The 24416-nt window shown below is 44.5% G+C and overlaps 2 protein-coding genes across 5 annotated transcripts in view; one reads left to right on the top strand and one right to left on the bottom strand.

Moving 5' to 3' along the window:
* Nucleotides 1–7330, bottom strand: part of SFXN2 (sideroflexin 2) — a 327950-nt gene extending 320620 nt beyond the window's left edge. Inside the window, exon 1 of one of the 3 annotated variants that reach the window (XM_069611680.1) lies at nt 7208–7330. The gene's annotated coding sequence lies outside the window, so the exon portion shown is untranslated. Of the gene's footprint in view, nt 1–6644 lie in introns of all 3 variants that reach the window. The other 2 variants (XM_069611678.1, XM_069611679.1) reach the window with 2 other exon arrangements.
* The window catches only part of ARL3 (ARF like GTPase 3), a 444006-nt gene continuing 426896 nt past the window's right edge, over nt 7307–24416 (top strand). Inside the window, exon 1 of one of the 2 annotated variants that reach the window (XM_069611682.1) lies at nt 7307–7441. In XM_069611682.1, the coding sequence (XP_069467783.1) occupies nt 7439–7441 (3 nt within the window). In that variant the 5' untranslated portion in view covers nt 7307–7438. The remainder of the gene's footprint in view (nt 7442–24416) is intronic. The other variant, XM_069611681.1, reaches the window with a different exon arrangement.

The raw sequence follows: 24416 nt of genomic DNA, 5'->3' as shown, positions 1-24416 counted from the left end.
TATCGACCCTCTGCCTCAAAAGGAAACCAAGTCACAGCTGGACGAAGATGCACCCTCCCAAGCCAACGGAACCCACTCAGAAGCAGAAACAAACATTGGATCCCAAACCAAGCTGCCGGAATCCCAAACTCACAAAACAGCAACAAATAAAATCATTGATCAAAGACAAGACCCACCAGCTCCAGTAGTCGGAGCAGACTGGGAAATTTTGCTAACGCCCAGACCCATGAGAACAAGCACCCTAACAAGGGACCAAAGAGGAAGTTACCTGCCACACAATCAAGACGCAAGAAAGATCAAGATCTGAACAGCCCCAAACATCACCGGCTAGACCCGGCAGAATAAGCCTCCCTCAAACAACAGAAACTCCGTCAAGGAAACCAGACATGATGACCATAATGTCAGCGATGCTTTCGGTAAGCTTTACGAGACCCTGAATGACACGCTAAAAGACAACACAACCCTAATTGCTCTCATGCATACGAAACTAATCTTTCTAGAAGGCTTCATCACGGCCAAGGAACAAGAAATAAAAACTAAAGACCATACTTCAAGAGCTGAAAAGGGAGAACAAAAACATTACTCGACTGCAGAAACCCAAACAGAGCAACCACTATGCGCCCAGATCTTCAGTTTCCGAAGCAGACTACCAGAAGAGCCCAAAATAAAGAAAATCCTGGGAACCAAAAGGAAAAGAAACACGCAAGAAGAATCAGTCACCCAACCAACTCAACACAACACATCTACCGACTCAATTCTCAGAAAAGAATACACTGGCAGAAAATCGCACAATGACCAAAGATTCAGCTACCGATCGTGGCAGACCAGAAAAGATACCTCTTCCAAAACAAACTAGTTCTACTAATCAGCAACCAAAATCACCCCCCACTCATCAACTGGGACAACAATTATTCAAAAATCGCCAAGAACAACGGAAGACTTCTTGGCAGATACAAACTTAATGAACCTGTTCATACATTTGAAGAGGTCTCAACAATCAGCATCGACTCGACCCCACCAAAATCAAAGCAACAAACAAAAAGCGCACCACCACATCACAACACCCCCAGAGTGAACTTAAGATATCCAAAAGGACCGAACCTCTCCTCCCAACCAAAGCCAACCCTGCCAGTATCCCAAAAAAGTCAAGCCCTATTCTTGGATGAAAGATGCAACGTCAACAATAAAGACACCCCCATCATTGAAAGAAATAAAACCAGGAGGTCAAAGGAAAGAACCCCTCGACGCAGACCAATAAGCCGATCCCGATCAGGAAAAAGGGCCCCTTGGAATAAGCCCAGAAAAGAATGGACCCCCCGCGCATTAAAGAAAAAGAATGATGAAAACCGCCAGACAATAATCCTCAAAAGGGAACAAACCGATCACAACTCTGAAGCAGTAACTCTAAATAGAGGAACGATAATGAAAATTTTCAGAAACATCAAGTCCCTTAGACACCTGAAACCAGAAGACATCCCTCTAGTAGAACCATACTAGAAAGCCCGTAAAGCAAAAGCATACATACACTAAATAAGAATGCAAGAATCACCCAGTCTAAAGAAACCGACACAGATCTACGACAAATAGGCTATCTCCTGACGGAATACTGGACCGACAACCAAACACCCAAACAGCAGACCCGGTCCAGCCCGGACAACTTCCAGTCGCACCGTCTCAGAGCTAACAGAAAAGGTGATGATACCACCGGAAACACCCCGCAAAAAACCTGTCATCCAACGCTGAAAACCAGTCGAGAAAGAAATACCCCATCAACTGAAACAGAGAGAACCCAGAAAGATAAACAACGACGCTGGCAACGAAACGACAGCAGAAAAAGCTCCCAACACCAAGAATCAACCTTAAAGACAAAGAACAGAAAAGGACAACCGGACTCTCCCTTGGACCAATAAAACAGCTATGGTCCTGGTTTCCTAAAACAACCCCAAACAGGCCTACTAAATAGCAACGACCAACAAGAGCAGAGAAAGATTCACCCTTAGGAAAAACAACAAACCTGCTCTCAATGACAACAACTTTGAAAATGGCATCATGGAACACCCGAGGATTCAAACACCTGATGAAAACAGGAAAAACTAATCTAGGAGACTTCGACATTCTAGCACTACAAGAAACCTGGCTCACAACCTCGCCAGCTTTAGACGGCTACGAACTGACAACCTCAAAAGCCGTAAGAGGAAAAACGGGCCGTCCATCTGGAGGCCTCCTGATCGCAGTTCGAACAGGCAGCGGTCTGGAAATAGACAAAGAGCTATCTTCCTCACAGAACCATCTATCAATTAAGGTGAAATGGACCCGACAAAACACGATCACGAACAAAAGCTGGGAAACCCCGATCGTAATAACAACGTACTGGAACCCACACAAAATCTCAGACGACGATTTTCTTCGTATAATCGAAACAGGAATAGACGAGACCCAAATAAACTCCGAAACCACCGAATTAAATTATCTGCCGAGACCTGAACACTAAAAGTCCCCATAAAAGCTCTTACCCAACAGCGAGACAAGTGGAGACTCGAGAGGCAAAAAATGGCTAAAATTAATGGACTCCAGAAACCTCCACAACACGGCATTGCTGTCAACAAAAACCCCCAATTCCAACATGGGAAAGAGCATCTCAAGCGGGAACAATTGACTATATATTCACTTCAGAAGGCATATTAGAACTCTTAACCTCATTTGAGGTCCTACGCACAGAGGAAAGCGATCATAACATCCTTCAAATATCATAGACCACACAATGCCCAGTCAAACACGTAATGTCGGAAGAAGTGGAAGTAACAACTCAAGGCAATTGCCTAAGACTGAACGCTGAAAAGGATAAAAGATCTGGCACAAAACTACAAAAAGAAGTTTGCCAAAGAGCCTAACCGGTGCAAAACTGAGCCAGACTACCAACCCCTGTTAATTCAATACCAGACAAACCCCACAACGGGTCAGAAAAAACACAATCCCCAAAGACATCACAAGTACGATAAACTATTGGTACTCAAGCGCCGTGCACTAAGGAAACTAAAACGCCTTGTAGCAAAATCAAGATCGATACTTATGGAAAAAAAAACTAAGAGAAGAAACAGCAAAATATAAAGCTTGGTTAAAATCTTACCGCATTCTACTATACCAACAAGACTCAGAAGAAATGCTCAAAAAGGTAAATGGGAAGAAACTCCAGAGACTTCTGGTCACTCATAAAAAAGATAGACAGCAACCAGGCCAACAACCTAGCCAACACAGTGAGTGAAGAAAGATGGACGACCCACTTTTCCACCCTATTCCAAAACCCCAACGGATTACAAACCCTAAACACTGCTAATGATAATTCAAATTGGGAAGACATCTCCGACATTGAAGATATAGAAGATGCAATCCGCAAACTAAAGCCTAGTCGTGCGCCCGGACCAGATGGAACAAATGTAGACTTAAAAAACAACCCAAAAGAATGGGCCGAGTTTATAAGCCTTGTTTTCGAAATGGTAACAACCTCAAAATTGATACCCCGCTCCTGGACAAAGGCCACGGTAGTGCCGATCTTCAAAAAGGGCGACAGAACTGATCCCACTAACTACCGCCCAATCGCAAAATTAGATAGCATCGGGAAAATCTTTGGCTCATTGTTGCTAAAAGGCTTCCAAAGATGGGCTTCAACCTCACCCAGCTGGGATCCCCTCCAATCAGGCTTTACGAAGAACACTGGTACACAAGTAAACATCATGATACTCAATATCATAAAGAACAAAACTCGAGCACAGCAACGTAAGGTCTTCATAGCCTTTGTGGACTACATAGGCCTTTGACAAAATCGACCGAAGCAGGCTATGGGCCAAACTGGAACAATGGAAATGCCCACTCCAATTACTAGAGCCTATAAAAGGCACTGCATCAAGACACATCAATGAGGGTAAAATTAAACCACGCTGGAACTCTATCAAAAGAAATCGCAATCCACAGAGGCGTAAAGCAAGGATGCCCCTTGGCTCCAGTACTTTTTACGGCTTTCATTGGGGATTACAAAGACTCCGGTAAAGATCTCAGAACCTTCGCACCAAAACTGGGCGATATCCCAACTCCAAGGCTTCTCTATGCAGACGATATTATACTCCTTGATCAAACTCCTGTTGGGCTGCAATGCCAACTAAACAACTTAGCAAACTATATTTCAGAAAACAACCTCGAAATAAACAATGAGAAAACAAAAATTCTGATCCTCGAGAAATCAACTGCTAGAAAAAAAACATTCCACTGGTCAATCGAGAACAACAAAATTGAAGTGGTAAAAGAGTTCAAATATCTTGGAGTACTAATTGACAGCTCAGGCAACGAAGTAAGAATGCAACACAATCTTTGGGAAAAGACCAGAAAACTTACAGCTCAGGGTCGAGCAACGGACAGGAAATTTGGCCGCTTCTCTTTGCTCCCAATCATAAAGTTTTTCAAGGGCAAAGTGGTCTCAGCCCTGACATATGGTGGGGAAGCCTTCCTGACAATCCCAAAAACCATCTGGGACAAGTTGGAGGGCTACTTTTGGCAAGAAGTAATGCAATTCCCAAAATCAACAGCGATAGCGGCAATCCGAAGAGAACTAGGACTAACTTCCTTGAAAGCGACTGTGGATGCAAATGAAATGTTGCTATACAGGAAAATAATCATGCCAGACCCTACAAGTCAGTACAAACTAATCAATCAAGAAATTCAAAGAGGAAACTGTAAATCGTTATCCGCCTGGGCGAAAAAAAAGGAAAATACTCTGATAGAAATCGGTTTCACCAAAGAAGAACTTTTCCTCACCCCCAACAAAATCAAAAAGAAAATGGATCTACAAGACTGGATACTTACGCAAGAAAAAGCAGCAACAAATAAACTTCTCGCCCATTTGCCACAATACGAAAAAACTAAACGATCACCCACTAATCGTGAGAAGATTTCCTGACAAAACAACAAGACAACTGTTTTTAAGGGCACGACTAAACCTCTTACCAACAAATGAAATTAGAGCATTGAGTGGTCTGTCCAACGTGAGTACTTGCAGACTGTTCAAAGATCCCACACAAACCGAAACATTACGCCATCTTTTAATATCCTGCACAAAAACAATGGACCTAAGGCAAGCTTTTTTACTCCCGCTACTAAAGCCCTCTGTTTTACGAGAAGAAGAAGGCTGGTGGAACTGACTCATAAGTGGAAACAAAACATCTTGGACGATTGCAGCAGCAAAGATCATAGACCTATCCTTGGCAAAATGCCTCAAAGACGACAATTTTCCTGGAGGTTGTCAAGGAAACTCAACAAATGACCGACTTCAAACTGACACACAGCATCTGTAAATCAAACGTTTTTACTCGCAGAGTAACTCACTCCCAACACAAAAGACGAAGATCTTTCCTGCACAGACCGAGCAGCTTTTTGTAAAATCAAAGAAATTTGATAAAACAAAAAAAACAAAAAATCAGCAGTATATTACATATGGTTCTCGGGCTTCTTACCACTTCCAAGAGTCAGGATAAGAAGTGCACAAATTAGCTGAGTGACACGTTCCACAAGTCAAGCACTGCTGCATTTGCAATGAAAGTCACATGTGTAAATCCACACAGCACCACCACGTGGCATTACAGAAGAAAGTCCACATAGTAAAGAAATTAAAAGTTTTCTGTGGGATGTCACTAGCGACAAGAGGGCAAGGGCAGGAGACCCCAGTTTTGTCAGCCCCAGCTATAATTACAGTTTGCTTTTCAGGAGAATAAACGAACACCTGGAAAATAACCAAAAGAAGGAGGCGCTCATATACGGTTGCAAGCAAAGCATAAAAAAGGTGCACATTTTAAGCATAAAAGCTGCACCTCTAAATGTTTTGTGCACAGTAAAATCCTGACAAGCAATGTCCTTATTTTAAGTGGGCTTGTGTTAAGTGTCTGGACCCTGGTCCTTACGACATGGGTGCTAATCCTAGCAGTTAAAACCACAAAAACTCTTGAAGGTTGCAAATGCATTTCAGAAATGCAGGGACACATTTTTTGCAGGGTCCCGGGAAAATCCGACCCAATGACCAGCACCGCAGACATAAATTCGTACTTTCATCATGCCAAGCTTGTCTGTACGGTACATTTTGTCCCTGATCCAGTGGTGAAACGTCCAGCTCAAATTAAAATCAAATGCAGTGAAAACAAAAGAGACATACCTATCGTTCAAGCAATGTAAAGAGTTCAGAAGCATGGTGTGATAAGCTGGGCAACGCTACGGGAGTTTTTTCTTTCTTTCTTTTTTTAAGCTATTCAATTAGTACAAACGTAAACGATCCTCAAAAAAATATACAATAGGTCAAAAGGGACTACAGTGGCAAATAGCAGGGAATAGTGTGCCCCGACTGTTGTGGGATATCACCGTGCCCACTACAAGAAAGAAAGCAGGTGCGTTTCAAATTGTTGTGGGGCTTCTTGCTACTTCCAAGATTCTGGCTAAAAAGGGATCAAATTAGCGAAGCGACACGTTGTACAAGTTAAACCTGGGTTGCATATGCTGTGTAAATCCCCACACGTGTAAATCCACCACCTGGCCTTGCAGCAGAAAGCCCTTACTGTAAAGAAATAGAACTACAGCACTGGCCTCACGGCCAAGCACGCCCACCTTACCTGTTGCATTCACGTCAGAATACAAGTGAATTCTAAAACCGGTCTCAACGCTGAAAAATCCCATACAAACTCAGCTAGAACTCGCAGAAATTAGCGCTACACGTTCGGCGTAGCGGCCATTTTTGGTGTGGGCAACTTCATTGTTGGTCAATGAAAAGAGGGCGGGCTTGTCCTACTCTTTCTTCCTATTGGACATTGGCGAATTTACACCAGCCTAACATGACAACAAGGCAAGCGGCCATCCCCGGATTCGTCAGAGCCACTCTAATTAGACGCAGGGGGTGAAGCATCTGTGAGCAAGCAGGTGCTTAGTATTGGGTACCCATCCAATCAGCAACCAGCCTACGTTAGAATGTTCATACGGTATCATTGGTTTAGTTGTCTACTAGAGTAGTAGCGTTATATAGTACAACCTTTTCGTAGAAAGTTTCTGAAAATATATCCTCTGTAACGTCATTGCTTGTCTTCATTTGGTTTCGCTCCATTAAAAATAGAATGTAGGGCACACATTTCGTTGTTGATCAGCTAAGTTCCATTTTAAGACAAATGTGCCCGGTGCGCACCCAGATTCGACGATCTCATACAACCAATTTATGGGCGGCCGCGCGCACGTCATCCGCCATCACTTCTCCTGTAGGGTTGGTCACTGCGCGCTCGTGCACATTTGCTACAGATCCTTCGTCAGTGCTTCCATTCCCACCAGATCCCGCCTTCCGCGCTGTTACGCGTCATACGTTACTGCTGTGCGTAGGTGACGTAGTTGCCCATAGTAACCCGGTGTCGCGGAGGAGAGGATGGTGAGTTCTGTCGGTTGGGGGGTCGAGCTAGTGGGTGGTAGGGGGGTAGAGACCTGTTCTTCATGGATTTTCTCTTCATCTTTGGCAAAATCTAGGTAGAGTTCAGCGGGGACGCCCTGATGCGATACCCCTTTGATATTGGGATTCAGATGACAGCAATGGCACTGGGACGCGGCGAGCTGTCACTTATTATATTGCATACTGTCAAGCCGTTGCACGTACTCCTAAAAATGTTGTAGCATCTTCTCTGAGCGTATGCAGCAGGATGTTTTAAGTGGTCACATTGAGCGATCGGTACCGTTTTCCAAACGGATTCTCTTTACAGTTGGCCATCTGCCAGTAGCTTATACAGAAGTAGGAGTGGCTTGCTGATGAGATGGAAGCTATGTAAAGAGGCACATATGTTCCTTCAAATTTAGTGATGTGAGAACAGGGCCCTGACAGTAGAGACAAGTGGCTTCCGCTTTTAAGCGATTATTTCGGCACCAACGATGTCGTAGAAGCAACAGGAGATGGTGGGCTTGCGAAAACGCAGAGCATAAGTCGTAAGGAAAATACATTGTGGAGTGGGGGATAATTGGCATAAGGACTACTACCCGGAAGGAAGGCAAGACAACAGCATTACCTTCTGCTAAATGCAATGCCCCTCGGAACAATTAATGACAGTGTTATGTTCAGCCCACAGTGCACTTTCACAGCATCACGATGACACGACTCAGTTTATGTATTTATGTTAGTTTATTACTAACGGAGAGTTCCCCTCCAGCATCGCGGCTCCAATGTCGTTCTCCCCGCAGCTCTGGACTCGAGCTCGGCAGACAACGTCACCTGGAACCCGAGCCAGTGAAGGTTCTCTTATAGTGACGTAGTCACTAAGTTACACATCATAACATCTCCCCCCCTTTATATTTAAACAAATATGACCAAACATTCTTTAAATAAAACAAGAAAACTATTAAAAAGAAAATTCAAGACGTAAAGCTACACCACCAAAAAGGATACATGTCGTTGTGGCTCCCCAAGCATAACAGATGGACCCTTTAAAATAAAGAGTATTAATAATACATGAAGTCTTTCTTGAGATATGGCACACTATTCCTGGGTTTCGCCATAAAAGTATTGTCCTTCATCACATCTGCAACATTGGTATGCTTGGTTGTTGGCTTTTCTTTTGTTTTGTTGACATCTCTCCATTCCACTCTTTTGGCAATGTCAAGAGTTCGCTCCACTTCCTCATCTGTCTTGATCACATCATCACATGACCACTGATTTCCATCCTCTAATACTACAGATTTACTGGAGCAACCCACTACCCTCTGCGGAAAGCGATATTTAGATTCTCCCTTCACAACTCTTCTGGGCTCTTTCACTCTAACCCAGTCACCTTCCTTTATAGTACTTTCTTTCACGTTTTTCTGTCTGTCATAATATTTCTTATACTTTGCTTGTTTATCCTTTACTCTCTTTACAACAGCTTCCATGTCAACAACCCTATTGTTCCTTTCTGTTAACCAAGCCGGTCTCAGTCTGTTGGTAGCAACTCTTCCTCTCATCATTGTAAATTATTCTACCTCTGTTGTGGAATGTGGCGTAACTTTATATGTAATCAATGCCTCCTTAAGAGTCTCTCTCCAAGAAATGTTGTTTGCTACTGCTAATTGAATAGTGTCTTTGATAAATCGATTCATTCTCTCAACCAATCCATTTCCCGTTGGGTGATATAAAACAGTGGTTCTGTGTCTAATGGCTCTTTCTTTGAGGAATTCTTGTACATCATTTGACATGAATTGTGCCCCATTATCTGATATCAACTCCTGAGGCTCTCCTTCCCTGTCAAATATTTCTTCCAGAAATTTCTTAACTTTTACTGCGACATAGACTCCTCCACAATGCCACATTCAATCCACTTAGAAGTATAATCAACCAATACTATGATGTAAATTTTATGAGGCTCCAATATCTCAAATGGTCCTGAAATATCAATGGCTAACTTTGTCCACACTGATCTTGGTATCTCTATGGGTTGCAAAGGTGTGGCTCTGACAAACTTCCCTTTGTCACCCACTGCACATGCAGAGCACTCTTTCACCATGCTTTCTAACTCATTCCACATCTTAGGCCACCAATAAACCTCTCTTACTCTTCTTTTGATGAGATTTCTCCCTATATGTCCTTCATGTGCTATTTGCATGATCTTCTCTCTTAAACTCATGGGCGGCACAATACGATCACCCCGATATATGAAGACTTCATTGCAAGACATTTCCTCTTTCTTGCTTTCCCATGGCAACATCCCTTCATGAACGTCCTTCCAGTCACTCTTTATTGCCAATCTGAGTTGTTCTTGTTCCCCATCTGCTTTGACAGCTTCCATCCAATCTTCCTTAGTGAAACCAGGATGTATTTGTGCAATGACACTGTCCATTTCCATTTCTTCTTTATCGTCACCCTCATCACCTGAGGAACATGGTAATCGAGACAAGCAATCTGCAACTACATTACTCTTACCTGGAGTATACTTGATAGAAAGATTGTACTGCATTATAACAAGAATCCATCTTCTAATGCGAGGGGATGTTAAATGTGGATTCCTTGGATTTAAAATATGGATCAATGGTTTGTGATCAGTTCTAACTTCAATGGGAATACCCCATATTAATCCTTTAAAGTGTTCCAAAATCCACATCACAGCCAAGGCCTCTTTCTCTATTGTAGAATAATTTTTCTCAGCATCCTTCAGTGTTCTAGAAGCAAAAGCTATTGGAACAACTCTCTCATTTTGAACTTGTTCAAGTACGCCTCCCAAACCTGAATTGCTTGCATCAACAGATATGACTGTTTAGCACTACAATCAAACATTTTCAAAACTGGAGCTTTGTTAATTAGCTCCTTGATTGTTTCTAGTTCATTTTTACATTCCGTTGACCATCCAAACTTCAAATTTTTTTTCATAAGATTTCTCATGTGTGTCGTTTTGTCAGTATAATGATCAATGAACTTCGCATAATACTCAGTTAAGCCCAACAAGCTCCTCAATTGATCTTTATTAGACGGTTCAGGAAGTTTCAATATAGTATTCACTAGGGCCTCCTTGGGCTTAATTCCATCAGCATCAATACAATGGCCCAAATAAGTTACTTCACTCTTTTTCACTTTGCATTTATCAATTTTCAAAGTAAGACCTTTTTGTTGTAATATCTGAAGAACTCCAAGGAGCTTGGCATCGTGATCTTCTTCTGTCATAGCTGATATCAAAATGTCATCTTGGAAATAGTACACTCCAGGTAACCCCTCAAATAAATGTTGCATTAGTCTCTGAAAGACAGCAGCTGCCGACGCTAGGCCAAACGGCATCCTTTTAAAGCGAAAGGCCCCCAACGGTGTTATAAATGACGTGAGATGTCTGGAGTTGTTTTCTTCTAATTCAATCTGATGATATGCTGATGATAAATCAAGTGTGGAAAAATATTTGGCCGGCTCCATAGTGGTGAGCATTTCTCCTATATTTGGCAGGGGATGACGATCTATCCATATATTGTTATTCAAATCCCTTAAGTCAACACACATCCTAATAGCCCCCTCCTGTTTCCTTACTATAACGATGGGGGACAACCACTCAGAGCTTTCTATCGGTTCAATGATATCTTGGGAACACAATTTTTCCAATTCTTTCTTCAAAGGATCACATGTTCCCACCGGTATATTCCTCAACTTATGCACAACAGGTCTCGCTCCTCTTTTCAGGACAATGCAATGTTTGAAACCCTTGAGCATTCCAATCTTCTCATTAAATATTTCAGGAAATCTCTGAACCAAGCTATCAGGGGAATCACAACATTTATCCATGACACTCAAAATAGGCTTGATTTCTCCTGGATGGATTCTAATCTTTAGAGCTGCTTGTTCCCACCAACCAACTATGGCAAAACCTTTGAGCGCCACATATAACTTGCAGTAAGTTTGTCTCCCTTCAAAGGACAGCTGTACCCAAACATAACCAACAATGTCAATAGGGGATTTGCCATACCCTGTCGCTTTAACTCTTGTCATATATAGATCCTCCATCTTCTTATCTAAAATTCCTTCAAACGTGTCTTTGTCTACTATGGTATATGGAGATCCAGTATCAACCATAATCTGTATGGTCACTTTTTTCACTGGATTAAAGAGCCAAAATGTGTACTACATCTTCAATCTCATTGGAAATTGCTACTACTCCATCTGGCTGATGGGTCTCTTCTATAGCTCTCACTCCTGATGTGGATTTCCTACTGTTAAATCTATGTCCTCTATAAGCATTTCCACGCATGAAATATCTCCCTCTTCCTCTGATGCTTCTGCACATCTTGCCATAGTGCCCAACTTGACCACACTTGAAGCATTCAGCGTTAACTGCTGGACAGTCTTTGTCTGAATTTGCATGTTTAAACCATCCACACTTGTCACAATTAGCTTGAGATCTAGAAAAGGTATCTCTGTTTTGCCATGAACTTGTTCCCCTATCCGATCTCACTATTTTTTTTACCATAGCAATCAATGACTCTTCATCTTTATCAAGGCTTTCGTTCTGGACAGTCTGAATAGCACTCTTATCAAGTACCTCTTGTTTATTTTGTACTTCTCGCATGCTTTTATCTCCTAGTTCAATGGATCTTGCAATTTCCAGTGTTTGTTCCAAAGTTGGATTTTTCGCTTGCCAAAGTCTCTGGTGTATCTTGGGATCAGCCATATGTAAAACTATCTGATCTCTCAGGTACTCATTGGCTATTCCAGAAAAATCACATGTAGCAATGAGACCTCTCAATGCCGCCACATACACATCAATCGACTCATTTTTAAGTTGTTTCCTGGTAAAGAACCTATATCTTTCCAGGACAACATTCGTCTTATTTCCAAAGTGTTTGCTCAGTTTTGTTAACGCTACATCATACTTCCTGGAACTGTCGTAGCATCACCTGAACTACTACCAGAGTCGGCATCCCCAGGCAATGTCCTGAAAATTCTCAATGCTTCTGTCCCTATACAGCTCAGCAATGTAGCTTCTTTCAAGTCATCACTGAACTTTGCACCTCCTATAGCTCTCATGTAGACTTGGAAATTGTCCAACCATTGTTCCCAGGACAAAACAGGATTTCCCGGATGAGCCAAAAACTTTTCTGGAGCTGGTATACTGTGCATTTTGTTTTATTTTATTTTTATTTTTTTATTAAGAGTGCAGTTCTCTGTACTGTGTATTTCCCTTTACAAAGTCTATTGCCGTTAAATATTCGCTTTAAGTGTTACAGTGTTGTTCCACATAGATTGGCTGCTTTAAGTACCTGATTTATAGGGCTGTTTTGTAGTCCACACTGTTATTGCTTGTGGTTAGTAACCACTTTACTACATATCCAGCAGTAGGTTGTAATTCGCTGATTGCCACGTTTCACTGTAATTTCCTTTGTAGATCTTTCTCTTGCACTCCTTTTATAATGTTACTCATCCGAAAACAGCCGTTCCGTACACTAAGCTGTTTGTTTACCCCCAAACAAAGATGGTGGCACGTAAAGCACGTTTTTTAAGGTGCTTTACTCTAATAACGTGACACACATCATCACGTTACATTTCATGGCTCCTCCAAAGTCTTCCACAACACCTCGCACAAGATTCAAAACACGCACCGTGTTATCCGCATGCCGTTCAATCTTATGAGGTAGCTTTTGCTATTATCTGTACTGCCATGCACACGACAAGTTCCGGTACCTCAATTTAATTTCCACGATACTTGACTCTGTTGTTCCAATATCTCTCTTCTCCGGGAACTCTCCGCACTAGGGAACAACAGTGGTATCCTCGTCGCCACTTGTTATGTTCAGCCCACAGTGCACTTCCACAGCATCACGATGACACGACTCAGTTTATATATTTATGTTAGTTTATTACTAACGGAGAGTTCCCCTCCAGCATCGCGGCTCCAATGTCGTTATCTCCCCGCAGCTCTGGACTCGAGCTCGGCAGACAACGTCACCTGGAACCCGAGCCAGTGAAGGTTCTCTTATAGTGACGTAGTCACTAAGTTACACATCTTAACTAAATGCAATGCCCCTCGGAACAATTAATGACAGTAGAACAAGTTATCCCTTTTGCCACACTGTCATTGTCTATCATCCTCTGCCCCCCCTCACCTCCCTGTTGCTCTGACGACTTTTTGAAACAGTATTTGCTTCCTGTATAAGCGCCTAAAAAGTGAACAATAAATGAATGCAGACCCTTGCAATTCATGCTCTGCAGGTCATGGCTTTTAGCACATATGTTTATGAATTTCTGTTGCACTTAAGATAGTTTCCTTTTCATGTACGGTTAGACATATCAGAAAGTGATGTTGTTTTAACAATAGGGACTAGATGAATATCTGACAAACGGGCAACTTGAGATCTGTGTAAACTGTTCTTCTGCTAAAGACTCCAAAAAGGCCCCTCTCAACTTTACCTTTATTTAGTCATTCTTTGACATGGGCATGCATCCTGTTCGGCATTGTGACATTAAATCTGCTAACAAGCAGTCACCATGGAAATGGAACGCACAGCTCTTAACAGCTCAATATTTGTTTTCAGTTTCTTTTTGCATGCATGTACTTCAGTATTGAACACCTGATTCTAGTCAGTGATCGTTTTTGGCTTTTAGATGCTCCTGCTCAGATAACAAACTTGGCTCAATACAATCAGCGACACGACGGGGAACGAAATTGCAATTTGATTATCAGCAGCTAAAGGTAGCTCCTGTGAATCCAGCATTAGCCAGTGAGCGGGAGCTACCGCTGTGTAACAAGAAACTAGTGCATAGTGTTTGGCAAATGTAAGTTGCAAACATATAATTTGGCCCATTATTCATGACCCTGTATGCTTTCAATGTATAAATGTGTCCTTATGCTTACGTATAGATCGTCCCGAATGCACAGAATTAAATTCACATAGGTGTGTTTGCTCGACATCAGTTGGCCTGGGAAGACAAAAGTAGCTCCTGGCAGCTGTTGGTGTCAAGCTAGCCAGGCTCTTCTAGGCCACAAGCAGGACCTAAATAGCTCCCCCCAATTTTGAACCCTGCACAATGCTAAGTGTTTTCATCACACCATGCAAGTCTATCTTTTTGGTGACTGATGGGGTGGCACAGGAATTCCCATCTGCATGGCATATGCAAGGGGTTTGTGTCCTGTATGTGGCGGTGGCATGCCTGTATACAATCTGTCATGCTTCGTAATGCTAATTCTAATATATATTATATGGCATTTGTATAGCACCTAATGCCATTGGTATGTCCTCAAAGCGCTGTTTTGGAACGCCCATGGAGAACTGTAAGTCTGAGGGATGCAAACTGATAAGAGGATTTTAGAATGTGTGCCTGCATTTTAGCCAGTACAAGGTAGGTAGGGGAGCCTAAATCCCTGCTAGTGGCCCATGTGGATGGGTGCAGTGATGGGTTGTCGGGAGGCTATGCAAGTCAAGGAGACTGATTTTGCGCCCGGATGGCACTCAGCTGCGTTAGGAGGTCGGATAGTGGATTATTGCAGGTGGATGCAGGTGGGTGGTCGTGCCCCAGGAGGGATACAGCTATGCTCCATTGAGATGGAGTGCTATACATACCAGAGAGTCTTGGCTGATTTCTGGCTGCAATGACGGTATGCAGATTGTAACATAGTCCTTTCTGTGTGTGCTAGGAGCTATCTTGTCTCAAGTCAAGTAACTCATCAGAGCCCCCACCTGCCTGTCAGGAGATGAAAGTTCACCCAGGCTGTGGACTAGGTCAGTCAAGATGCAGCGAAGAGTCAGGTCTTGAGTGCCTTCTATGCGGCGGGTGCTAAAAGGAATAGAGTTCCAGATGGTAGGAGCTTGGACAGAGGAGGAGGATCCTCCTATTCTGGTCGATTTAGCGACTGGGATGACAAGGAGGAGAGCTGTGCCCGATCTCAGATTTCTGATGGGCTTGTAGGATGTGAGCTTGTGTTGTAGATATTCTGGGACTGTGTTGTGCAAAGCACGGTGGGTGATACATATAGCTTTGAAGGTGTATCGTCTCCCGATTGGCAGCCAGTGAAGGATACAGAGGGCGGGTGTGATGTGCAGATCCTGATTTCAAATTTCGTCGGGTTTGAGAAGGTGGTTGGCTGTCATCCAGCAGCCGATTTCTGTGAGGAATAATGCAAGGTCAGGGGTGGTGTTGGAAGGGGCCTTTGGGATCTCGAAGATGATTTGGTTGTCCTCTGCATAGTTGTAGCAAGACCGGCCATGTGAGTGGATGATAGTAGGGAGGGGGCTCAGGTAGAGTTTAAAGAGCAGGTTGATAGAGAGGCACCCTGTAGTATTCCGTGGGTGACAGGGCGGGGAGTTGATGAGAGAGGCAGCATGTGCATTATTTGGGATCTGTTGTAAAGGAGGAGATCCACTTCAGGCTGTATCACTGATGCAGTGGGTGTGGAGTCTGTCTGTGTGGGTGAGGTGGTTGATGGTGTCAAAGGCCGCTGAGAGGTCGAGAAGGATTGGTGCGGCACAACCTTCTGAGTCTGAGGTTCTTTTTAGATAATCCCAGGTGGAGCCGAGGCACGAATCAGTTCCTCACCGGGGTCTAAATCTGGATTGGGCGAGGAGGAGGCTGGTTTCTGTGAAAAAGCATAGCTGGGTGTAGACTACTTGGTCAATTAGTTTAGCTAGGAAATGGTTGTTTGAGATTTGTCTGTAGTTGGATGGTAGAAGGGGGTCAGTGTTATTTTTATTTTAAAAAACATGTTTTGGTTGCAGGGGGTTGATGCATGAGGTCTTGAAAACTGAAGGGAAAATGCCTGAAGTGAGAGATTAATTCATGATCGATATATAGCGATTCGGTTGAGGATAGGATTTCTTTTAGAAGAGAAGGAGGGCAGGGATCTCTATGGGATCTTGAGGGATGGCTGCTAGCTAGTAGCTTTAGGAATTCTGGTTGGGAGATGGGAGAGAAGGAAAAGAGCGAGTGGTTGGAGGGCAGGTCTGAGAGCCTGGGTGTGGATGCAGTTGGGTAGGGTTGGAGCAACACCATTTTAGTTGAAATGGTGAGTTATTTGTCAAGGGATATATTGCGGAAGTGAGAGGCAAGGGAGTCTTGAGTGCTTGGGGGTGGGGTGGGGTGGGGTGGGGGGTTGTTCAAAGAGGGGCCTTACATTCAGAGATTATCTGGTGGAGTTCACTCCAGGTGTTTGGGTCATTAGCAATTCTATTCCACTAAGAGGATATTTTGGCCTTATGTATTTCTGCCCTGTAGGCTTTGAACTTCTGCACGTAAGATGTTCTATTCAGTGGTGATGGTTCTGCCCCCCATCTGCGTTGGAGGATTTGGTTCTGGGTTTTGAGAGATTTGAGAGCTGGTGGGAACCATCTGGGTGAGAGGCCCTGTCTCTTGGAGATGGGTCTGATAGGGGTTAGTGGGCCTGATGGGGCAAGTGGGCTAAGAGCTTCAGATAGCAATTGGTCAAAATGGCTGATGGAGAGCTGACCCAACTACAGTGGGAGGGTAAGGCAGCCAGTAGGAATCAGCCATGTCTGGGATTTGTGGTGAATTACGATAATTCGTCCCTTCTCTTTGGGAGTCCTTACCCGCACACCTCACCCTCTGTGTAGAGGCAAGCGGGACCTCAGAAGGAGAGATTCCCCATTTGTGCACAAGGACTCCTGTTCCTGTGAGGAGCTCCATAGAGGACATTCCAACAATGCCTCTTCAAATCAATCCAGTGAAGAATTATATGCGGAAGGTAACAATATATGTCATTGTCAGCAGGAAGCTGTGACTATTTATTTTAACTAAAGAATCACTTTTTATTGAGACGAGGAGGTTGACCAATGGGGAAGAGAAACCATAGAAGATGGAGAAAACGGAACAGAACTGCTCTGGGGAAGGAGAGGCTGGATGTGCCACGTCCTATTAATGTGAGGAGGCAAGAAGTAGATGCACAACGTCTAGGAGTCACAAGATAGGGAGAAACCAAGGCAGGCACGTGGCAGCCCAATGTATAGAGAAAGAGAACAAAAGAGTGGTGGCGTGACCACAGCCAATTCGTGGTGTACCCGCGGTTCCGAGATTCCACGTCGCAATGGCAAACGCAGAACCAATTGGTAAATACAATACTGAGGAACCAGCTGAGGAGACGGTACGAAGAAAAATTGAAGGAACCCAAGAGGTCAACCTGACGACACAGAGAGAAGAAACCAAATTGATAACAAACCCAGTTAGGTTATACCACGTGACTACAGGTCACCGGGAAAACTGGAGTCCCGGGAGTGAGACGTAGAGCCATTATTGGGATGTTCATACTTGTCCCAGTCAAGACAAAATATTGACACTTAGAAGGTTGAATGAGAATCATTATTATAATGCTCATACTCGTCCCAGTGAAGAAGAAGAGACTCGCACATTGCAATATACAAGAGTGAATGAGAATCACTGTTGGAATGTTCATACTGGTATCAGTCCAGATGAAGAAAGACTAATTAACAAGAGTACGTAAGGTTAAAGCAGAACATAAGTTTGAAGACCACTCTCGGAGAGAGACCAAAGAATAGGAACTGCACCACAATGAAAAGAAGGAAGAAAGGGAAACAAGTATTGGATAACTTTACTTTGGGAAAAGAGAAGAAAACCCATTTGTAAAATTGCTATTAAAAAAAAGTGAACAAGAAAGAAATGGATAGTTCTTACCAAGATAAGGAACAACAGCGAATGATAAATTGAACAAACTATATGGATCAATAAAAACAGTCACCACAGACTACTTAAAGATAGTTTATTGAACTGAAGTTTTATGAGAAACCAAATCCTCAGGAGAAGGAGACCTTCACCTATCTTTAGTTGTTAAGATAGTGGTAGGGTCAAAAAGGGTTAGTTTGGATGGTGGACAGATTAAGACATTCGCTGACGAGCACTGTAGCTAGTTTTGTTAGGTAGGGAAGCCCCACATCCAGGCACGGATCTCTGGTGCCCCCAAAAACATGGCTGAACCTCCACCTCCCATTCCTTTCCACCTATGGCCTCACATCCTCTCTCTGCCTTTCTCTCCTATCACATCCGATGAGGTCACTAGAGTTGTCCGCTCTCTGAAGGTCTCCTCCAAAATGGTCTCCCCCTAGTCTTCCAGAACTTTTGAGGACAATATTGGCTCCCTTGCACCTGCACTTGCTGATTTCTGCAATCCCTCTCTTGCTATTGGGTCTTTCCCCCCTTCCCTCAAGCACTCTCTTGTGTGCCCCCTTCTGAAAAAACCTTCCGCCACCCCCCTGTGTCCAGCTACCTACCGCCCCATCTCTTATCACCCCGTTCCATGGGGAAACCCTTGGAGAAAACTGGTCTACCCCCAACTGACCCAGCACATTGAGCTTGTTGGTTGCCTACATGACCATCAATCTGGATTCAAGCATCCACAGTCACGGAAACTGCTCTCCTGAACTGCTTGCATCTCTTGACTCTAACTCTCCAGCTGTTCTCATTCTACTTGATCTCTCCTCTGCATTTGATACCGTCAACCACTGCATCCTCCTAAAACAACTCCACGATATCCTTGTTATCTCGGAGTGGGCACTGGACTGGCTAACCTCCTTCCTCACTGACCGTCCCTTCCAGATTATCCTGGGCTCTTTCTCCTCTCCCACCGCTATCTCCACCTGTGGTGTTCCCCAGGGCTCCAACCTTTCTCCCTGGCTCTTTAACATCTATCTTGCTCCGCTTGCACACCTAATTGCCACTTTCTCCCCTTCCAGTGTTATGCAGTTGACACACAACTCTTCTTCAAACTTCCCTCTGATCCTCTTCTTACTTCCTCCATCATTCCTGACTGCCTATCTGCCATCCCGTCCTGGTGTGCCTCCAGTGATCTATGCCTCAGCGCCAGCAAGACTGAGATCATTCCCATTGGGACTTTTGCTCCCTCATTTTTCCCTTCACTCTGGCTACCCTTTATGGGCTCTCCCCCTTCTCCTTCATCTGAAGCCAGAAACCTTGGAGTCATCTTCGACTCCTCTTTCCATCCTCCCTCACATCCAGGACCTTGCCAAGAAGGCCCACTTCCAACTCTACCTCCTCAAATGAATCATTCTGTTTATGGACCTCTGGTACTGTCTATGCTGGACTACAGCCTCTTCCTTAATCTACCCTCTTCCTCTCTATGTCCCCTCCATCTTATCCAGAATAGGGCTGCAAGACTTATCCGTGGCCTCAAGCCCAAGGACCGAATCTCTCCAGCCCTAAAAGTTCAAATCCCTCTGAATCATCCAAAAGGTGGTCTGGGGCCGGGTACCACATTATCTACAACTGGCTCTCACCAAGTACTCTCCCTCCTGATCGCATCGCTCCTCCAGTGCTTTTCTAAGCAGCGAGCTGGTGGCCGATCTCTTTCCTCAGCTGGCTCCTCCTCTGGAACAGCCTCTCCCTTCCTCTCTCCGTCTTGAGCCAGATCTCCTCAAGTTCCGGAAGCTCCTCAAGACTTTCCTTTTCACCTCCTCTCTCTCCCTTGCTAAACCACACAGTCGCTGAGAATTTTGACCAGGGCCCTTATGTGTCCTTCTGGGTCATGGCCCCCCCCCCACCCCCCAATCGCCTTTAGCCTTCGCCCACCCCCAGCACTTGCCATTGGGCGTCCACTGGCCTGTGCTATCTCACAAGCCTGCACTTATTGTATTGGCAGTTGACCACTCACCAAGTGATCTCTGCCAAGCACTTAACACCTGCTAGCAACTTACTCCCTAGCACTTCCCTCCGTGGAACTCCTAACACTTGCCCCCCTCCTTCGTCCCTTCTCTCTCTGCACTTGCATGTTCTGAATGCTCCCAAGGCCTAGTAGGACCGCCTCTTTTGTTCTCTTCATTGTTATTGTATTTGCCTTTCATTCCCATGTTCCCTCCCCGTTGCCCTGTGGGTGCTTTGAAACACAATTTACTTGATGTATAAGCGCCTTACAAATGCACAATGGGCAAAATAAATAGAATCGGGAAAGGTAAGCCTTTATCCTTTTATTTGAATAAATATCTCAGTGAAATGGATTTTCAGAGTCGGTGTACTTCTGAGCCGCCACAGGTTACATTGTCCTTGTTCCACAGAGAGGAATGGGTGGAGGGTCCTGTGGCTGTCGAGAAGTTTGGAGGGTCTGCAATAGAGAAAGTGAAGAAAATGGCTGCATGGTCTGCCCAGACTAGTGGCAGAGGAAGGAGCATGGTGATCAGTTCTGAGGAGATATAGATTGTGTCTAGTGTGTGACCTACCGAGTGAGTGGGGCCGGATACTAATTGTGTCAGATGAAGGGATTGCAGCTTGTCCAGGATGGGTTGTGGCATGGGGTTATGAATGATTTTGAACCATACATTGAAATCCCCTAGCATAGTGAGGCATGGGTGAGAGACCAGGATGGCAGCTAAGGAGTCACTCAGGCCTTCAGCAACATTTCTGTTGTAGGCGGGGGGGGGGTCTGTATAATAGTAAGAAACTATGAGTGTGTGTGTGGGGGTGATGAGACATTTTACTAGGAGGGATTCACAGTCTGGGTTGCAGGCTTGTTCCTCGGAGTGTGAAATGGAGAGGAGGGATTAGTTTGTTTGTTTGTTTATTTGGTATAGCGCAGAAGCCAAACCCGCGAGGGTAACTGGGCGCAGGCAGTACAAGGATACTTGAGAACTTAGTTGCAATACAAGAAAAGGTTATACAGATGAGAGGAAAGCATATACAGGCAGTACAAAATACAGAACTGTAGATAGAGCAGGTAGTCTAGCGACCTGTAATCTAGTTATGCACATCCGGGAAAAGTGGCGGTGAGGTGGACGGACGGGCTAAGTGTCGAGGGAGCGAATCCAGGAGAGGGCTTTACGCCTGAAGCTGGTGTATGGTTGGTCTATTCTGAGGTCAAGGGGGAGTTTGTTCCAGGTTTGAGCAGCTATGACCGGGAAGCTAGAGCCGCCCGCTGTGCTCTTTTTGTATCTGGGCACCACTAGTGTGTAGGCATTCGTCGTTCTGGTGGGTCGGTTTGAGATTCTCTTGTTGATTCTGTTTACCAGGTAGGGGGGCGCTATGTGGTTGAGGCATTTGGAGGTAAGGGATAAGGTCTTGAGCGCAATCCTGTCTTTGATTTTTAGCCAGTGAATGTTCTTCCTAGCGGTGGAGATATGAACTCTGTTAGGAATGTTTAAAGCTGCTCTGATAGCGTTGTTTTGGAGCGTTTGGAGCTTGTCATGGATGTATTTGTTGGAGCCAGCGTATAAGGCATTGCAGTAATCCAGCTTGGATATGATGAGTGCGTTCGCTAGGGTAATGCAACTAGCTTCCGTTAGGAAAGGTCTGCATGCTCGGATCAGTTTACAGGTGTATGCAGTGGAGGATGCTAGTGAGTTAGTTTGTTTCTTGAAGTTGAGCGCTGAGTCAAGATGGACCCCGAGAGTCTTAACTGCAGGCATCACTTTAATGATATTATTGTCTATGTTAAATGAGGCATAATTAGGGTCCAGTTTTTTGATGGCCAGCTCTGAGCCGAGGATCAGTAGCTCAGTTTTGTCGTCGTTCAGGCAGAGGCCGTGAGATGCCATCCATGCCTGAATGAGGAGATATATCTTGTTCACTAAGGCTGTGTCCGCCAAGAAGTTGCCTGAGAGGGGAATAAGGATCTGCGTGTCATCAGCGTAATTAGTGTAGATGACACCCAGTCTATCCAGCTTGTCGCACAGGGGCTTAGTGAAGATGTTATACAACGTTGGAGATACACATGATCCTTGGGGGACACCGCATGAAACTTGTATGGGATCAGCAGCTGCTAGGGGGGAAAATACTCTCATTGTCCGGTTTGCCAGGAAGGAATGTATCCAGGCTATGGCATCACTTGAAAAATGAACGGCAGAACTAAGGTGATTGCATAGAACTGCATGATCTACCAAGTCGAAAGCCGCGGAAAGGTCAAGGAGGAGTAGCATGGCTGATTTGCCATTGTCCTTCAGCTCGTCAATTTGGGTCTTGAGGTCAATCAGGGCTGTCTCAGTTCCATGAAGGGGACGGAAGCCTGATTGCCGAGAGCCTAGTAGATTGTTAGTTTCTAAGTACTCCTGTATTTGCAGATACGCTGCTCTGTCAATGATTTTAAGCAAGAATGGGACGGTGGTGATGGGTCTGTAGTTTGTCGGTATAGCAGGGTCAAGTGTTTGTTTTTTTAGGAGGGGGAGCACCCAGGAGTGTTTTAGGTTATTGGGCACTAGGTTTGACTTCAAGGATGCATTGATGAGTTTAGAGATGAAGGGGGCTAGGTCTCTAGCTGCATCTTTTATGATTTGGGGAGGGCAGTTGTCTCCTTTGCAATTGGATGGTTTTAGAGATAGTATGATTTTTTCTGTCTCTAGTATGGTTACTTGTCTGAAGCTGAATGGGTGAGGAGTGTTAGGCTGGTTTAAAGGAGGTTCTGAGTGAGGTATGGGTTCGGTTTGCAGGAGCAGGGCGGCTTTTTTATTTGCGATTTTTGTTTGGAGCAGGCTAATTTTGCCCGCGAGGGCATTTTGTATGTTAGTGCACCAGAGTTTGTTTTTTGGGAAGTTATCAGTCGGGGGTATGGGTGATTCCATTTCCCGGAGGATAGAGAATAGTTCCTTGGTGTCTGATTTAGCTTTAAATATTCTGTTGTTAAAGGTGTTCCTTTTGGTGGTTATAATTTCCTTTTTGTACTGTTTGGCAAATGTGGCTAATTTGATTTTGTTCTCCACCGTGGGTGAGTGTTGCCAAATTGATTGTAGCTTTCTTTTTTGGATTCTGAGGTCTTTCAGCTGTGGTGTGAACCAGTTGTTCAGGTGACAGAGTTGTTTGCTTTTGCGAGTTTTTGTGGGAGCAATCAAATCTAGTGCCTTAGTCATCGTGTTGTTGTATACTTCCGCAAGCAGAGTAGGGTCTGTAGTAGTGTCTAGATTGTTGAGTGTGGGGAGAAGGTGAGGTAGGAGTCTTTCTGCTGTGATATCTTTTTTACTTCTGGTAGGGAGAGGCGGGGCCATGAGTATAGGTTTGGGTCGGATGAGGTCAAGAGAGGCGTTGAATGCAATTAAGTAGTGGTCGGTCCAAGGTTGTGGCAGGATGTTGGTGATGCTGATGTTGCAGTTCCGATCAGCAATCCAGTCTAATGTCCTACCTTTGACGTGAGTGGGGGAGCAGACTTTTTGAGTTAGGGCATGGTCATTCAAGATTGTAGCAATGGATAGGGCGTGTTTGTCGTTACAGTCATTGAAGCCCAAGTTAAAGTCTCCCAGTAGAAGGATTTGAGCATGGTCTTTAGTGTTATTGGTTAGGATACTGGTTAGGTCATCTTCAAAGGATCCTAGTGGTCCTGGAGGTCTGTAGATGACGTGCATGGTGAGGGTACGGTTGCACGAGAGGTGAAGTTTAGCGGTAAGGAGTTCGCATGATTGAATTAGTACGTTAGTGGCTAATTTGATGGGTAGAGAGGATTTGTGGATAATGGCTAGGCCACCTCCTTTGGTGTGAGGTCTGTCAACTCTTAGGAGTTGGTAGCCGTCCGGTATTGCTAGCATGATGGCTGGGCCAGCCGCCTCATGGAGCCAAGTTTCGGTAATGACTAGTAGGTCTAGGTTCTCATTCGTTAAGGTGTCAGAGATCTCTGTTGCGTGGGCTACCATGGATCTAGCATTGACTAGTGAACCAGTAAGTGATAAGGTATTAGCTAGTGTAGTGGTAGGGGGTTGTTTATTTTTGGTTAGGGTGTCTCTTTGTGACGGTGTCTGGTTGGGTGTTATGAGAGGGGTAGATTTGGTATGTTGCGAGCGTTTGTTTGCTAGATTAATGTAACCTCTGTGGTTGTGGTAGGATGATGGTTCGTGTAGGCTGGCGAGTCTTGCCCTCAGCCTCATGTTTCTGTCTTTAGGAGGGTGTGAGGCGGCAAGTGTAAGTGCCATGGTGGTAAGGAGGCTCAGTATGAGGTGAAGTGAATGGTGTGGGGAGGTTTTCATAGTGGTCA

Source organism: Ambystoma mexicanum, chromosome 8 (assembly GCF_040938575.1).
Source record: "Ambystoma mexicanum isolate Mex_15411 chromosome 8, UKY_AmexF1_1, whole genome shotgun sequence".
Lineage (NCBI taxonomy): Eukaryota > Metazoa > Chordata > Amphibia > Caudata > Ambystomatidae > Ambystoma > Ambystoma mexicanum.
The sequence above is the reverse complement of the archived record's forward strand: the minus strand, read 5'-3'. Positions and strand labels throughout refer to the sequence as shown.